Source organism: Rhineura floridana, chromosome 3 (assembly GCF_030035675.1).
Source record: "Rhineura floridana isolate rRhiFlo1 chromosome 3, rRhiFlo1.hap2, whole genome shotgun sequence".
NCBI classification, from domain to species: Eukaryota; Metazoa; Chordata; class Lepidosauria; order Squamata; family Rhineuridae; genus Rhineura; species Rhineura floridana.
In genome coordinates this window covers 143,628,964-143,647,829 of record NC_084482.1, presented here as the reverse complement: position 1 = coordinate 143,647,829, position 18,866 = coordinate 143,628,964, and the positions used below count along the sequence as shown (strand labels likewise).

Below are 18,866 nucleotides of genomic sequence, written 5' to 3'. Positions count from 1 at the left end.
TGTTCATTAATGACCTAGAATTAGGAGTGAGCAGTGAAGTGGCCAAGTTTTCTGACGACACTAAATTGTTCAGGGTTGTTAAAACAAAAAGGGATTGCGAAGAGCTCCAAAAAGACCTCTCCAAACTGAGTGAATGGGCAGAAAAATGGCAAATGCAATTCAATATAAACAAGTGTAAAATGATGCATATTGGAGCAAAAAATCTGAATTTCACATATACGCTCATGGGGTCTGAACTGGCGGTGACCGACCAGGAGAGAGACCTCGGGGTTGTAGTGGACAGCACGATGAAAATGTCGACCCAGTGTGCGGCAGCTGTGAAAAAGGCAAATTCCATGCTAGCAATAATTAGGAAAGGTATTGAAAATAAAACAGCCGATATCATAATGCCGTTGTATAAATCTATGGTGCGGCCGCATTTGGAATACTGTGTACAGTTCTGGTCGCCTCATCTCAAAAAGGATATTCTAGAGTTGGAAAAGGTTCAGAAGAGGGCAACCAGAAGGATCAAGGGGATGGAGCGACTCCCTTACGAGGAAAGGTTGCAGCATTTGGGGCTTTTTAGTTTAGAGAAAAGGCGGGTCAGAGGAGACATGATAGAAGTGTATAAAATTATGCATGGCATTGAGAAAGTGGATAGAGAAAAGTTCTTCTCCCTCATAATACTAGAACTCGTGGACATTCAAAGAAGCTGAATGTTGGAAGATTCAGGACAGACAAAAGGAAGTACTTCTTTACTCAGCGCATAGTTAAACTATGGAATTTGCTCCCACAAGATGCAGTAATGGCCACCAGCTTGGATGGCTTTAAAAGAAGATTAGACAAATTCATGGAGGACAGGGCTATCAATGGCTACTAGCCATGATGGTTGTGCTCTGCCACCCTAGTCAGAGGCAGCATGCTTCTGAAAACCAGTTGCCGGAAGCCTCAGGAGGGGAGAGTGTTCTTGCACTCGGGTCCTGCTTGCGGGCTTCCCCCAGGCACCTGGTTGGCCACTGTGAGAACAGGATGCTGGACTAGATGGGCCACTGGCCTGATCCAGCAGGCTCTTCTTATGTTCTTATGTTCTTAAAGAGTAAGAACATTAAGAATCATAGATCCAAACGAAAAACACATATGAATTTTGGTAAACTTTATAACTTATTAGATGCCTCTCAGAATTCACAGAAAAAGAAAAAAAGAAAATCTAAGAAGTCTAAAAAACACTCTCTGGAAGAAGCTAGCGGACTTATAATTGAAGATGCTTCTCAAGAAATCCTCCCAACATCATCAGTAGAGGACACTTCAGTCTTACTTACCTCCCCTCATCTCATTCAATACTCTTCCATAAGTGATAATGCAAGGAACATAACCATACAAAAATGGAAACTAACTTTAAATAAAGAAAAACTAGTTATACGAAACCTTCCAAAACCTATGGGATGGCTTAATCATAGAGGACAAAGACAACATCTATGGGAATTTCTTGAAAACCTACTTCTGGGTGTGATTAATTTCAACACAATTAAAGCAGTTCAATATCTTTCTTCTACTTACTCGTCGAGTACAGCAGTAATAACTTTCAATGATCCTTCTGCGGTAAAACTGCTATATGAGAAAAAAAATTAGCTACTCGTCATATTTGGATTACAAGATTCTTTGAAAATCAGGCATCCCCTCAATCTATATGTTCACTTAACCGACTGCCTTCGAAACAATATAATCTGATAAAAAACCCTGAAGAGATAGAAAATACTGCTTATACAAACTTACAAAAGCAATCTTCTTCAGCAGAAACTCAATCTCAAGCTTCAGGGATCTTAAATAATAAACCTATTTTTAATAGCATTCCTACATGAAAGAAAGATGATATCTTACCTGAAGAGCTTTTCCTTCTTGACTCTTATAAAGACTTTACTTTAGCCGAGCAGTCTGAACTAATTAATAGGCTAAAACACCTAGTGTCTGCCCTCGAAAATAAGAGGACTAGGGACAACTCTCCAATTTACTCTATACCATCTTTAAGGGAGTCTAATTCGACAACATGTACAAACTTACTGTCATCCAACGAAAATCATCAGAAAAGGTTGAAAGATCATCGTGGAATCACATCTTTACAGTCTCTTAATTACTTAACAGAAGAAGTAGTTTCTACTGAATCAGCAAAATATCGAAGAGATCCTTTAAACCAACGACTACACTGACTAAATACCACTTTACCTCTAGAAACATTAAAAATTATTACATGGAATATCGCAGGATGGAATTCAAAAAACATAAAAGAAACTCTGTCCATGTATGATATTGTTCTGATACAAGAAACTTGGGCAACGGAAATTCCATTACTTGATGGTTATATACCTTTTGACCTCCCTGCAAGTCTGAGTTCTAAAGGGGGTCATCTTAAAGGCGGTATTTGTACATTTATTTCAACTGCACTAAAGATAAAAGTTACCACCATAAGTCCGTTGCAAGACATGGTACTCCCAATTATATTGGAATTTCCAATGTTTTCGTTAATAATTCTTAATGTATACTTACTTCCTATTCGAACAAAAAGCACCATAGTGGAAAAAATCTCACTTTTAGAGGCATATATGATGAACTTCACTAATAAATATCCAGAAATGTATTTAATTCTCTCGGGTGATTTCAATGCTAGAATAGGTGTTTCGGATTTGGCATTGTATGAGAAATACCATCAAACACCGCTGATACCCGATGATATTATAAATATTCCCCCAAGACAATCAAAAGATTTTGGGATAAACTTTACAGGAATTTCACTCATGAAGATGACTACTAGAAATAATTTAGCTCTTTTAAATGGTCGAGCCCCAGGGGACGCTACTGGAGATCTAACATACTTCTCAGCTAATGGCTCATCACTTATTGATTTAACTTTTATCTCGATTGAACTTTTCCATAAGATAAGACAATTTAAAATCCTTAATAGACCAGAAAGTGACCACCTCCCAATCGTAATAGAAATCAAGAAGTTCAGAGAATAATATATATCTCAATTTTCAGACCTTCTCTAATAAGGAAGCGGATATTTATCCAACTAGAGTTAAATGGATTCCTAAATTAGAAAAGGAGATTTCCAATATTTTGGCTTCCCCAGAAATTCTTCGAATTAAAGAGGAAATTATACAGACATTTCATAATAATAGTCCACTTCCAATGTTACAGGAACTCATGTCAAGATTATTTCCTAGATCTAAGTCGTGGTTTGACAATGAATGCCTAGAACTTAAAAAGCAATTAACTAATACTTAACAGAGTTATATGACGTTCGGAAATAGAGAATCTCTTCAAGCATACTGCAATACAAAAAAAAGATATAAGAAATTAATTAAGAGAAAGAAACTGCATGAAAATACAATTATATGGCAACAAATTTCAAATGCTGCAAAACTTAATAACCCAACTATATTTTGGCGTCTCATTGCTAGACAATGGCCAAAATCCCATTCGCAATTGAATGCTGCGATCCCGGCTCACATTTGGGAAAATTATTTTTACAATTTATATTTGGATCAAACTGATCTCAAATTCTGTCAATACTGTCTTGCTCCTCAATCGCAAGTTTGGCCTCCAGTAACAACTGAAGAAATCTCCTTACTGATTACTAAACTTAAATCTAACAAGGCCCCAGGACCAGATAATATTCCCCCGGAGGTTTTCAAAGAAAACGAACAATGGTGGGCTCCGCTGTTGGCCTCTCTTTTTACATATATTGATTCTTCTACTATAATACTGGAAGATTGGGGTATAACTACGATTGTTCCCATATACAAAAAAGGGCTTTCTAATGACCTGGCTAATTATTGTCCAATTAGTCTTATTAATATAATAAGTAAACTATATGCAGCACACCTTGGCTCTAAATTAATCAGTTGGATAGAACAGAACAATATTTTAGCAATTGAGCAAGCGGGTTTTTGTTCAAAAAGATCAACAATAGACCACTCCTTAGTACTAAACCATTTAATTGCCAAATACACTAGAAACAAAGGAGGTACTTTTTATACGGCATTTGTAGATTTAAAAGCTGCCTTCGATTCAATATCTCGTATTCGTCTATGGACTAAGCTTAATAGCTTGGGAATTGATAGACCCTTACTTATTTTGATCCAAGGTTTCTATCAAAATACCTCACTTCAAATCAGATGCAGCACAAAAGGCCATCTTTCTAATATTATTCCAACAAAGAGAGGGGTCAAACAAGGTTGTGTTTTAGCTCCAATGCTTTTTAACTTGTATATAAATGACATAGTTTCAAATTTAGTTAAAGCTTCCTCACATCCTCCTATATTAGCTAATAATCCAAGAAATATATTACTATACGCAGATGATGTGGCCCTTTTATCTAGGACTCCAATAGATTTAAAGAGATTGTTATCGAAACTTGCTAACTACTGCTCTGCGGAATTTCTAACAATTAACTATCAGAAAACAAAAATCATAGCTTTTACTAGCAAGAGAACTAAACATAGATGGCAAATTGATGGCCAACTAATTGAGCAAGTTCAGTCTTACAAATACCTTGGTCAAGTGTTCCAATCTTCCGGAGCACACCACCTTCACTCTAAGGCAATGATACTCAATGCCTGACGAACTATGAAAATGCTATTGGCATTTTATTACACTAAAGGAGGGCAATCTTTTTCTCCAGTTCAATAAATTTTTAATATTAAAATCATTCCTCAAATGACATACGGAGTTCAAGCTAACACAATCACGAAATTCCAGGATTTTGAGGTAGTGCAAAATATATTTCTAAGATCAATAATCGCTACTCCAAAATGTATACCTAACTGCATACTTCGTCTTGAGGCAGGTGTTCAAACTATAGAGTCTAAGATTTGGTTTTTGAGAATTACTGTATGGCTAAAACTTATTTTTAACCCAGTAGGTTTATCCCCAGATATTTTAATAGATAATTTTAAATCGCCTTGGGCGAAATTAATACAAAACAAACTTTTAGAAATAGGATTTTCGCTTCATACCATTCAACGACTTGGCTTGGAAAATGCTGTAATACAAGTACGCCAACGTCTAAAGGATATTGACCTACAGCATCAACTAATGCTTGTTAAAAACCTAAGGTATAATCCCAGAAGCTCTATCCCAATGCCATACTTATTGAATCTAAATATTCCTAAATATTGTAAGGCATTTACTCTGATAAGATTAAATGTTCTTCCCTCGGCTCTTCTTGAGGGACGATATGTGAAGGTTCCTTATGCAGATCGTCATTGTCCTTGTGGGCAAGGTGTGGTAGAAAATAATGTTCATGTTTTATTTTATTGTTCTCTTTATAATACTGCGAGACAGCAATTTATATTACCTCTTTTATCAAATATAAAGAATAAACCTTGGATCTCTCCGGAAGAATATCTCTTAGAAGACCGATCCTCAAAAATATCATTAGCAGTAGCAAAATTCTCGGTAGTGGCTATAGCTACCAGATGCAAATTTATGAATAACTCTTAATATATTTATGTAATTATGAAATTAACAAGAGTCTTAAGTATCTATTTAAACATCTATTGATAAAACATCTAAGACAAAATTAGAAGAGCTATAGCTTTTCTCATATGAAATCATTGGAATTAATGCATTTTATTCATAGCTGCTTTGTATTGGTGTATGTTTGTATTTTATAACTTTGTATTAATGTGTATCAATGGCTAATTGGCCGTAATAATAAATTACTTACTTACTTTTCTTTATTGCTATCCACTGCCCTTGGACTTGCTGAAGTTCAGTGCTCTCCTCTTCCCTCTTCATTGGGCATTACAGGGCCCAATCTCCCACGTATGTACTGTTGTCCTATTCCAGTCCCACAGTCCCACCTTCATCCTATATTTATCCTATTTGTGTGTATGCACACCTAGGTTTATTCATTCCCTTGGCCCATATGTATCAGTTGCCATTTCTCCTTACCTCCCTCAAAAGGACTACAGCAATCAGATAATGTAAAAAGCTTTGAGTTTGTACAATATTCTATGCCAATTATTTAATTCAATCTGTCTTCTCCATTTTTTTATTTGTTCTCTTGAGAAACAGAGAGATGCTGTAGAATCTGACAGGTGGGTCTATAACGACTTTCCAGTTATGTTACTAATTGTCATCATTGTTTGTGTAGTCCTGTTACCTGTGGCTATTACTGCCCCTTACCTGTGCCTATCCAAGCGTGTGAGCCAGGGGTGCAATTGTCCAGGGTTTTGGGGGAGGGGGTCTTAGACCCCTTATTTTTTGGGGAGCAGGGTCCCAATATCTCCAACATCCTACAAGCCAATCAGCATGAAAGGGGTGTGTGGTGGCCACTGATAAGAGTCTTCTAACATGTTTCCTTGTCCTTTCCTGCAGATTGGAGCCAATAAGAGTGAAAGGAGGTGTGTTAGCCATCTCCTCTTTTATGCTTATTGGCTCCTAGGGATGTCTGTTGTTGTGGGATATGGCATTAACAAGGATCTCATTCTCAACCCTGCAACAAAAAAGGGGGAGGAGGGGATGTGGCTGTGACTAACACGAAGGGACCCTGCACTTCTGAATTTGCCACTATCCTACTGATGTTAGCATTCAGTCTGAGATAAGGGCTACTCAGTTGGCAGGTAATAGTGGGAATTACTCACATTGCTTTAAAACTATACGGTGCAGGTCCATTGCCTTCTATTTCCTCTCAATCTCCTGATGGTACTTTTCTTACCTATAGCAACCAAGTGGTTCAAGAGAAAACAGCTGTCCAGAGAGACAAACAGTGAATGTTACGTAAGATAGGTGAAAGCACTTACTCATAAGTTGATTGAGAATTGCAACCTATGAATAAGAAGCATTTAATTTTCTCATCTAACTTCTTAACTATAAAATCTACAGAATTCTTAAACAGCCTGAACAAATAAAAAGGTTCTTATTAAATTATAAATAAAAACAAAAACAGATTTGGTCCTTAACAAGTTTCACTGTACCAATTAACAACGAATCACCAAATACATCAATTATATTTCTTAACATGAAATTTTCAGTTTAAAATAACCATCTGTCAGATTTCATTTCAAGTTTTTTATTTTAAAATAAGTTGTATTTTTAAATATATATGTGTGTGTGGTTGCCTGGTAATGGCCTTCTTCATTTTCAGAAAATATGCTCACTGGTTTGTTACCTTTCATTTTCTATCACACTGAGAATGAATATCCCCACTGTCACTCCACAGGAGTCTTTCCAGAGCTATTTCAGTCCCAGCTTCAGATTGGCTCAGGTAGTCTTTGCTGCCATTATTCATTTATTTTTATTTATTTCAAACTTTTTACACCACACCCCTTGACAAACAGGTAGTATCTGAAGCAGTATACAATCACTAATAAGAACAACAGATCAGATATCAATATTAATAATTATGTTCAGAGAACTGTTAGTGTGCCATTCATATTATCCAGATTTGTATCTTGCTTAAAAATCTCTGGGCATGATGTCACAACTTTGCCTTCCAAATCTTAATTACAAGATTCCATTACAAAATGAAATAATGCCTTGCAAGGTAGACATTATTCCATTTTGTGGATGCGGAACTGAGAGTGCAAGATAGAATTTCATCACAGCTATTCTGAGAGGCTATGGATTAATGAGGCTTTTGAACTACCAGTTGGGAGACCCAGCTTAGAATGCATGTAGTGTACATTCCACTCTTCAGCTCCAGGCCACTCTTGCTTTCTCTCAAAAACATATTAGCTTAAATTGAACTGCTCTAGAGTATTTTTATTGTGAATTTTGCTCTGAGGTTGAACTACACATTACTTATTTTGTGTGGCACTGTGGAGTTGCATCTATGTTTTTTTCTTTATTATATTACAGATACAGATGTAGTTGGATTGTTATTGGGGCACAGTGCTACTGGATGGGGAGGTTTATCTCTTCTCACACCAGCCACGATCAGTCATACCCTCCCCATCTCCAGGTGCAGCAATGGGGTACTATGGTTAGAGAAAAAACAACAACCAGTTGCATTGCATCTTTCTGTCTACCTTATCTCAGTAGTGGATGGGGTGGGGTGGTGGCAGCGTTCACCTGCCATTATGACAGCTGAGTTGCTGTGGCTTACCAGCAGTGGGAGGATCGAAGCAATGGGAAGATCAACATGGTGCAAACACATCAGCAGGAGTGCTGGACTGGCTCTGCCAGTGCTGACTTCTCCACTACCCTTCCTCCCACCCTCCCAGTAAGCAGCAGTGACTCAGCTATCGGGAGGTCAGGTGACTCAGCCTCACTGCCCACTACTACTATTATAAGATAAATGCCTTGCTAGACCAGGCCAAAAGCCCATTGGTCATGAATCCTGTCTTTACAGTGGCCAATTAGATGCCTATGGGAAACCCACAACAGCACTCTCCTCGCATGTGATTCCCAGCATCTGGTATTTAGAGGCAGATATTTAGAGGTATTCAGACAATCTGGTATTGTCTCTGACACAAGAGATAGAAAGTTTATTGGTATACCATTTGCAAGACATAATTACTCTAAGATATTATGGAGGGGGGGAGAGCCAGTGTGGTGTAGTGGTTAGAGTGCTGGACTATGACCTTGGAGACTAGGGTTTGAATCCCCACATAGCCATGAATCTGACTGGGTGACCTTGAGCCAGTCACTGCGTCTCAGCCTCAGAGGAAGGCAATGGTAAACCCCCTCTGAATACTGCTTACCATGAAAACCCTATTCATGGGGTCGCTATAAGTTAGAATCGACTTGGAGGCAGTCCATTTCCATTTGGAGGGGACCGGCCCAAGACATTTTGCTGCCTGATGCAAACGAGCTAATGGTGTTTCTCTCCGGCAGTTCAAGGTACGCAGTACCTATGGCTGGCCAAGTTATTTTGGCACCTGAGGCAGAAAATCCCACAAGGAAATCTCACAAGCATAAAAATACTTGTGAAAAATACAACAGTAAATAACAATTTGCTGCCCGTTCGTGACATGCCAACATTAACCATCTGAGGCAGTGACCTCACTCTGGCTGAAGGTAGTGGGCGGTCCTTGGCGGTGGGAACACCACTCTCTTTTTATTCATAACTCATATTAAATAACCTTCAGAGAGGGTGGAAAGGAGATCTTCCTAGGGGTGTGAAAATCACACCCCTATCTGAAAAGCTCCCTCTCTCCTCCACACAGAGCAATGCAATTCCCAGGAAGTTATGTGGTACAGTTTGTTTCTCTTTCTGTTTCCTGTTTGCTCATTCATTTTTCACACCCTGTGCAACAAATCAAGTGGAAGAGTAAATAAATAAATAAAGATAAATCCGGAGAAGCTGCAGGTGGTTTTAAAAGATTTATGGGGGGGGGAAGCTTCCACCAAGGAAATTATAAATAAGGCTGTGCCTGCATAACAAAGTCCCTACAGAGAGCCAGAGTTTGCTTGCATCAGACAGTGGAAACCACGCCTCAGGTCGCAGCAGCCACCTCTATGAAAAGTCAAACAATAAAATATTTTTTAAAAAATCCGCGTCGCCCCCGCCACTTTTAGTCGGTTCCCATTCCACACACCCCCGTGCCTTTCTCTGCGCGTGGATAACATACACATTCACACGCTCCATAACTTCTGGTATTATTAGTATGCTTGCCGCGGCCCGGTCTTTCAACGCCTCCTTCATCTCTATGATGTCTCGCCTCAGCTCAGACATCCCCGATCCCTACATCACCCCCTTAGCTTTAGAATCCATGGGAGGACAAGGGTCAACATCGGATGCGGCTTTGAGAGAGGCCATGCGCAAACATTTGCCTCAAGCTTATCGGAATCTCAGAAACTGGAAGCGAGGCAAGAAGAGCCACTGTAGGACTTTTTTTTTTTAAAGCAATAACCAGGGAGTGTGTGGTGGAGAGAGAGAGGAAGACGAGGACGGGACGTGGTCTCAGCAACTGGAGAGGGCGAGCCGGCGGTCTCCTCCTTCCCCAGTGACACGAGGCGGGTCTAGCAGGGGGCCACCTCTTCCAAACCCTTCTCATTGGTTGCTTGGCGATGCCCGTGGTTCCCGGCCCGTCCGTTAAATGAGTCGCTCATTAGAGAGCAATTTCCATTGACAAAAGCGTCGAGGGGGAAGTGCTGAGTGGAAAGAGAAAAAGAGAAGGCGAGCTCGAGGGGCGCATGGGCGAACGCTGGCTGACTGAGGCTCCCTTACTGCACGTTGGCTTTCGAGGGGGGAGGTGGCAGCAGTGGGGGCAGCAGCAGCAGCAGCAGGAACGAGAAGCGCACTCTTTTGGTTGAGGTGGATTATTTTTCCCCGCAGAGCCTCGCCAGTAGCTTCCTGCCGTTCCCTAAAGAACGTGAAGACTCCGAACGTCGCTTGGTGCTGCTGAAGGAAGACGATCCCCCGAGGGGCTGTGAAAGGACGAGGCTGCTAGACGCAGAGGCTGTGGAGGAGGAGGCTGCTGCAGAGCCCGGCCTGCGAGGGCGGCGACGGCGGCGGGGCTACATGACTGGGAAAGGAAGAGTTGACCCGCTGCTCTGCCACCCTCCCGCCCCCAACCTGCTCCGGTGCCTGTAAAGATGGGTGGCTCCTGTCTTCCGCGTAAGTCGCCGCCATGTGAGGCTGTATTGTTATCTCCCCGCTTCCCTCCTCCCTTCCCGGTCTGCAGGTGAGCTGCTCCATTGTACGGCTGGAGCACCTGAACCGGCGGCTGTTTGTCGCTCGCTCCCTCGCTCGCCTCCTTTCCACCGGCCGCTGCCACCTTTGGGGCTGTTGCGTTTTGGCACGCTGCGAATCCTCCGGTGGCACTTTGCGGTCGCCGCCTGTTTGACGGAGGGGCACAGCAGCCCTTCGTCTTCCCCCTCAGCCCGGTGCGCTGCGGATGCCACGACCGTGTGCTATGCCTGCGTTGCGCGCTATTATCTAAGCAATGGTTTTCGCGCAGAGCTGGGCAGTGTGGCAGGGCAGAATAATAACCATTCTTATAATGGTAGTTGTGAAAACAACAACAATAACCCTGCCTGTCTCTTACGCCCGGAGCTGAAGTGGAGTGGTGGAAGGATGTCTGGCCCGGGCTTTATGAGCGATATTCGCCTTCGCTTCCAATCCCACCCTCCCATTTCCCAGCCTCAATATGGCTTTCCGTTGAGGAGCTGCAGTATGACTGAAGTGAGCAAAAGGGGCGGGGGGAGACGGAAGCCCTGGGCGTTTGGAAGTGGGGTGAGGAGAGAACGCGTGAGCGTCTGGGGGGCGGCGGCTTTAAAAGCTATGCGTTGCGGGGAGAAAGAAAGAGAGGGGGAGGTGGGTGTGTGGGGGAGAGGAGAGGAAACTCTGGCTGAACATTCGAGGGCATCTGTGTAAAGAGACCTGGGCTTGAAATGGAGAGAAGAGACTTTAGCATGGGAGGGGGGCGTTGATGGTGCGGCGGGCGGGCTAGCGGAGCGGTGCTCTTTATAGGGGCAGCAGTGCAGACTTGCAGAAGCTCGGGGTGGCTTGTGGCTAGGAGACAGTGGCTAGGATTTAGGTGGTGGTGATGTCGGATCCGTGTAAGAGAAGGGGAGCGCCATTTGTTTAAGTTGCACAGTTTGGCTGGAAGCAATCTGTAGTTGGAGGCAACCGCTTCACTTCCCATGAAAACATTCCTCCTACAACTGGGGGAAGGAGAGAAAAAGATTCCCAGGCTCCCCATCATTCCACCCCTTCAGAAGTGAGAAGAGCGTGGGTTTTATGCCCATCCTTCTTTCCCTCCCACCCCTGAGAATGGGGAGAGGCTAAAGGGAAGGCTGTGAGGAGATCGGGAGGGATCCTGCCCAGAGTTTTGAAAAATCTGCTCCGGGCCTCTCTTGCGTGGGGACAGCCCCCTTGCGGGTGGTCGCCGCCTCCCTTTTCGCCAGGTGGAGCCAGCAGCATCTGTAGCGCTTTTTCTTTTTCCTCGCAGGTGGCTCGGCTGAGTTTCCCCATAAGGATGCACCGTGATGACACCCACAAAGCGAGGACAGTATCTCCGGCGGCACCACTTCCCCCAGCGACAGCAGCTGAAAGCTCAGCTGTAATGGAAACTGGGGGCGATGCCAGGACAACACCTCCGCGGGGAGGAGGCAGAGGACTAGGTGACAGCAGGGGTGAGTTTCTAGCGGCTGGTGCTGCAGAACACGCCGGTTTCCAAGCGGCTGCTGCTTTTGCTCCTGCGGGTGGAAAGGGCATGAATATTGATGGATCAGGCGGTGGCGGCGGCGGCAGCAGCAGCGCGGCCGGCATGGACCCTGCTGCAGTGCCGAAAGCAGGCAGACCCGCGGCCCCCGCCCCTTTCCCTCGTGTGCCTTATGCCAAGGATCCCAAAACAGTCCACCAGCGGTTCCTGCGGAGGAGTGTGGTGGATTCCGACCAGGAGGAGCCCGCCTTCGAGCCCCCGGAGCAGCAGCGGCAGCAACAGAAGATCATCCTTTTCTCCAAAACCAGGAGGATAATTGCAGAGAGAGTGAAAGCGGGACAGAGGCCGGTAGTGGAAGAGACGCAACTCGGGGAAGAGCCTCTTGGGCAGGCGAAAGTGGTGGCCCCTGAAAGCCTTTTGGCTGGCCAGGAAGCCAAGGAGAGAAGCAGCAAGGAGGACAATGCTGAGAAAAAAGAGGTGCCAGAATCTAACAAGGATAAGAGCAAATCTAAGAAAGAGGATGCTGAGGAAGAGGAGGAGGAGGCAGACATGAAAGCTGTGGCCACTTCCCCCGATGGCAGGTTTCTCAAGTTTGATATTGAGCTTGGAAGAGGGTCTTTCAAAACCGTTTACAAGGGGCTAGACACAGAGACCTGGGTTGAAGTGGCTTGGTGTGAACTCCAGGTAAGCTGCAGCAACTCTCTGAATGTCATGGCCAGCTTAAATGCCCTGGCAGCTAAGGACACAGAGAGAGAGAGAGATCTAAAAGAGCTTTGTTGGAATAGTCTCTATCCTACCCTGGGCTAACTATAGCTCAGTGTTTTTATTGGTTCTGACCCTTCCCCCACATCATATGCGTACACACTCCTCCTAGGTTTAACCCTCTCAGTCCTGGGCTTATACCAAGGCCAAGGTGCTTTTCATGTTAAAGAAGATGAAAGAAAAACTGTGCATGCTGTGTGTATGCTAAGCAAGTGTCAAGAAGAGCATCCAAAGGGTTTCATTTGTTTGGACCATTAAAACTAGAGAACATTTTGAACTAAAATTGGCCATAAAATATGTTTTTACAGTGGCAGGGTGTGTCTAATTTTAGTTGCAGAAAATGTCACAGGGTAATCCTATACATGGTAACTCAGAAGTAAATCCCATTGAGTCCAATAGGACTTAGTTTGAAATAAGTTTACATAGGTGCTCACTTATATAGGAATAATGATTAATTAATAGGAAAGAATAACTGCTTCTAATACTTTTACAATGTTCCAGTCAATAAATAATGCATGACTGGATGTATATCTTTTTAATGACTTATTGTGTGCTGCCTTCAATAGGGGACGGGCCATAGCTCACTGGCAGAGCATCTGCCTTGCATGCAGAAGGTCCAAGTTCAATCCCTGGCATCTCCAGGTAGGGCCCGGGAGACTCCTGCCTGAAAATCTGGAGAGCTGCTGCCAGTCACTATAGACAATACTGAGCTAGATGGACTCTGTATAAGGAAGCTTCCTATGTTTCTATATTCCTATGTGATCTTTCATGCAGCAGATCTGTTATGCTAAATTATAAACAGTAGTATAGTGGCAAATTCCGAAGTGCAGGGTCCCTTCATATTAGTCACAGTCACACACATCCTTTTTTGCTGCTGGGTTGAGAATGAGATCCTTGTTAATGCCTTCTTCCACAACAACAGATATCCCTAGGAGCCAATAAGCATGAAAGGGGAGAGTGTTAGCTGCTGAGAAGAGTCTTCTCAATGGCTGACTCACCTCCATTCACTCTGATTGGCTCCAGTCAGCAAGAAAGGACAAGGAAGCATGTTGGAAGACTCTTCTCAGTGGCTAACACACTCCCCATTCATGCTGATAGTCTCATAGGATGCTGAAGACATTGGAACCCTGCTCCCCAAAGAGTAAAGGGTCTAAGACTCCCCTGAGACGCTGGATGATTACACCCCTGATTATAAATTCAGTGTTGGCAAGACTGTCTTTCTTCAGATCAGAATGAAAGCTTAAAATAAAAAAAGTAAACTCCTCAATTCTGAATTATCCTGCTACTGTTTATAGCGGTCATATTGTAAACTGAGTCAAAAGTGTGATGTGCGCAACATTACACTTGGGTTACTTATAGTGGAACAAGGTTGAGGGTTTTGTGAACTAGTGAAGCACATTAATTAGTAACAGAAGTAGATGGCAGCATAGAAAGAAAGCTATATTTATTCATGGTATGTTTACTATGCTTTATCTCCAGAGCCTTAAGGCAACATCCTGTATCCATTCTTGGATTATGGGAGAGGGATGGAGGAAATATTACCTAATTGAATTTAGCAATTAATCATTCCAATTATAAATATGAGTGCTGTAATGCAGTTTGTCTGGAGTCAACCATGACTTCGCTGATTTTGTAAAATCATCTGTTTGAAAATCCTACACAGTAGATTGTACATCTACAAACTGCCAGTTGGTTTCATCGGCTGAAACAAACGTGTAGTGTTAAAAAACAGAGAAAAACGTTCTTTGTTCACTTTCTAATAACATTTATAATCTTCATGTTTTCTCCAGTTATATTTCTCCCTGAACTAAAAAGCTAAATTTTAATATGTAATCTATAAATAACATGGATCAATGTGCCTAATCGTTTTGGTCTCCCTTTCTGTACCTTAAACTCTTCAAATGTTAGGCAACCTATATGTTCAGAGGTTAAATCCAGCCTCCAGGCACTGCACATTTCCGCCCTTAGTATATCCTTGATCCCAGCCTCCAAGGAACAACTTACTCTTTCATTTAGCAGCATACAAACATCTTCATATATTGCTCTGGTAACTTGTGTGGTGAAGAAATCCTATGTTGACTACATTTTGATAACTTCAACTACTTATAATTACAGACTGTCCCCAAGACTGCCAAGTACCCCCAGGGGACTGTCTCACAATCACTATTTCTTCCACCATTCTGCTGGCCTGACAAGTTTTCAGCTAAGTGGTGATTGTTGAACATCTGATAGATGATTGTTCCTTTCCTGACCCATTGCCTTTAGTAATGGATAAAACATTTGGAAGACCACCTTCAATACTAAATTTCCCACTGGCGGGGTCTCATATCTGCAAGCCTCAGATAAGAGAGTCGAAGGAAAGGTTTTTCTGCAAACCATCCTGAAAGAAAGAAAGAAAAGTCTTTCCTTTGGGGCATGTGTGTGCAAGAGAAAGAAATCACTCATCCTTAGGAAATGCTGTCTGTCCTGTTGTGTATTGAATTGTAAATGTGCGAATCTTAGCCTAAATTCTTAGCCTAAGAACTTTCTGGCCTCAGTTGGATGTAAACCACAGTTTAGGGCTATGGGAATAAGCATGGGTAACCCTTGGGCTCATGTGCTCCCCTTCTGCTTGGAAGCATTTGCTTACATTTTTAACTGTGATTTGTCAGTATATCCAAACCTGGAATGTGATTAGTTCAACTGTGGTTTAGCTGAACAAGCTACGTTATCTTCCCCAGCACAGTCCTTCCTGGAGATGCTAAGGGTTTTGTACACCATGATTTAAAGTTGGCCACTCTAGCTCATTTGTGTAGTGCTGAACTGTGATTTTGTGTTGTGTCCGAATGCAAGTCTTAGAGCCAGATAAGTGAATATTGCAGATAAGTGAATATTCCAATATTGCAGAGCAAGAGTAGAGAAGTGACAGTTACAGAATTTTATCTGTTAGCCCTATTCAGAGTAGACCCATTGAAATGATGGAGATGACTAACTTAGTTTTATTAATTTCAAAGGGTCTACTCTGAGTATAACTTTAAATTGCTTTTATCTCTGTGTTTACCAATTTAAAACATTGTTCAAGTTTTAAAATAGTTTAAACTGGTACAATTGTAAGCTCAATAATTCCCCACACATGCATAGACAGTTGAATAATACTACTGAAATTTTGGATGAGATTGGGAAAACCCTTCACAAAGCCAATGAGAGGTCATCGGCACATATCAAGAGTCTATCCTCCTGCTGGGGCCAGGAACAAGCTTTAATGGGCCCTCAGTATGGTGCCACTGGACCTGTGCTAGGCATTGGTGCCATTTCTGCCACCATCACCCCCCTCGTTGGCACTACTACCACTCACTTTACTCAGTTCCTCCCCCAGACATGCTAACCCACCAGGCAGTGTTTTTTTGGGTGAGAACCAAGTTGTTTCTTGGCTCTGATCTGTGGTGGGTAGTGGTCTTATTAGGTCCCTCAAAATGTAATGCCTGATACTAAGGTAAAATGTGAATTACACAGTCCTCTTTGTGTGTGTGTGTGTGTGTCTGTTTTACAGAACAGTGTGAAATATTTTTCATGTAGCTGAAGAAATGTAATGTGTGAAATGGCTTTTAGATTTTTGTGGAAACAAGGAAGATAAATGTGTATCTTGGCATGAATTCTTCATGTTGGAATATATCTCCAACTATTTGAAAGAAGCAAATAGGTAGCAACCTCTATTTAGATGTGATTTTGTGTGTAGTGGAGTTATGTAATCCTAAGGGTATGTTCAAAATTATGATTGTTGAAGGACGGAGCCATACTCTTTCTTTGGCTGGCATTTCTATCATCTTTATTTAGAATAGTTGGAACATTCCTATGTGTATCTTGCAAATTGTTTTAGCTTTTTCTTTGTGAAAGAACTCTCTCTGTTGCCAATTCAAAAGAGAGAGAGAGAGAGACTCATGCTGACTTCTATTCTGTTATACAGAGAAATCTACTTAATTTATTTAAGAATAAAAACTTTACTACAGAAATCTGTTTATCTTGCTGCTCTTAAATGTTACCATTTCATCTTCCTTCTTTGAGGAAGAAGGGGGGAATACAGTGAAAGAATTAACAAAGAATTAGAATTCTAGTGAGTGGATGGATGGGAAGGAACAGGCTGAAGTTGAATCCTGATAAGACTGAGGTGCTACTCGTGGGAGACAAGGGAAGGTTGGGAGATGTTGACCTGGTGTTCGACGGGGTGAAATTGCCCCTGAAGGACCAGGTCCGCAGCCTTGGGGTTGTTCTTGATTCCAAGCTGTCCATGGAGGCTCAGATTTCGGCAGTGAGCCGGGCAGCTTGGTATCAATTACACCTCATTCGTAGACTGCAGCCCTACCTTCCTGCTCATCAGCTCCCACTGGTGGTACATGCCCTAGTCACCTCTCGGTTGGATTACTGTAATGCGCTCTACGTGGGGTTACCCTTGAAAATGGTCCGGAAATTACAACTTATACAAAATGCTGCGGCTCGACTACTTACAAACTGTCGCCGCCGGGAACACATCACTCCAGTGTTGTTCGACCTACACTGGCTTCCAGTTATTTTCCGGGCCCAATTCAAGGTGTTGATATTAACCTTTAAATCCCTATACGGTCTCGGCCCAGTTTACCTGATGGAGCGCCTCCAGCGCCACCAACCATGCCACCCAACAAGATCAGCCACACAGGACCTTCTCTCAATCCCGCCAACTAAAACAGCTAGGTTGGCGGGGACAAGAGAGAGGGCATTTTCAGTGGCAGCCCCCATTCTCTGGAACTCCCTCCCATATGACCTTCGGCATGCCCCTTCCCTGAATGTATTCCGCCAAGCTTTGAAGACCTGGCTCTTCAGACAGGCCTTTGGGACTTCCGGGGAGGGTTAAATTTTTACGACGAATAGCCTACTACTCTGTACTGGAATTGTTTTATTGTTTTATTGTTATATTGTATTTTATGATGTATTTTATTATGATGTAATGTATTGTTGTTAAATTGTACGTCGCCTAGAGTGGCCATTGGCCAGATAGGTGACCCACAAATTAAATTATTATTATTAGTAGTAGTAAACTGGGGGTGGGCAGAGGAACCCAAATAAGAAGAGATGTTCACTAGCATTGCAGGATTTCAGGATCATTCTAGGCTAGCAGGCAGGAAGCTACTCTAGTGATTTAGGACATCTGGGTTAGATCAGTGGGATCTATACAGCATGTGTTTAAAGGTGAGGCAAGTGAAAGCAGTTGTAGTTCAAGGAAGCATTTCTGTAGTGAAGCAAGGAATTCAGGGGAGCTATGCAAGAAAGTCTGGCAGATGGTGGCCAAGTAAAGATGAATCTCCTCTGAACACAAGCATTTTGTTTGTGGGATTTGGAACTGAGCTACACAAGGTGAGACTCTCTTGTGTAATCCAGAATGCCATGAAAACCACAAGTACATGCCCAAGTTGTCCGACAGGGATCAAGTTCCCTTTCTCTTGAAGCCATCACGTATGCTGATGAGAAGATTTCAATTCCATGCCATAATATGATGCTAGAGGAGAAAACCTCCATGTGGATGAAGAAAATGGCATAAACTATAGCACTGATTATTAATCTTCCTCAACATAGCTCAGCTGGTGCAAAATGCGGCATCCAGACGGGGGAACATGGCCGACAATATGTGACACCACTCCACTGAGCCAGGTTCAGGGTTCTTTTATTAATTTACAAAGCCTTGAACAAATTAGGTCCAAGGTATCTTAGGGACTGCTTGAACACTTATATCCCAGCTCGATCACTGAGATCATCTGCAGGAGTGGCACTGGTCATCCCTCCTGTTGGTAAGGCTCATTTAACATTGACATGATATTGAGCCTTCAGTGTCATCTGTCCAGTTCTCTGGAAAGCTCTGCCAACAGATTCAGCAGGCACCTTCTGTTTTAAGCTTTAAACACCTGCTGAAAACCTTTCAGTTCATCAGGCATATGCAGACAATTAAGATGTCTTTTTACAATAGTTGACCTTTGTTTTTACTGTATTTTAAATAATTTTTACTGT

At 42.6% G+C, this 18,866-nt stretch overlaps 1 protein-coding gene across 8 annotated transcripts in view; it reads left to right on the top strand.

The window, feature by feature from the left end:
* The first annotated feature begins 9,980 nt into the window (after window positions 1-9,980).
* The window catches only part of WNK2 (WNK lysine deficient protein kinase 2), a 225,428-nt gene continuing 216,542 nt past the window's right edge, over window positions 9,981-18,866 (top strand). For 5 of the 8 annotated variants that reach the window (XM_061618185.1, XM_061618184.1, XM_061618188.1 and 2 more), the window contains exons 1-2: window positions 9,982-10,543; window positions 11,880-12,776. In XM_061618185.1, the coding sequence (XP_061474169.1) occupies window positions 11,907-12,776 (870 nt within the window). In that variant the 5' untranslated portion in view covers window positions 9,982-10,543; window positions 11,880-11,906. Of the gene's footprint in view, window positions 10,544-11,879; window positions 12,777-18,866 lie in introns of all 8 variants that reach the window. The other 3 variants (XM_061618182.1, XM_061618181.1, XM_061618189.1) reach the window with 2 other exon arrangements.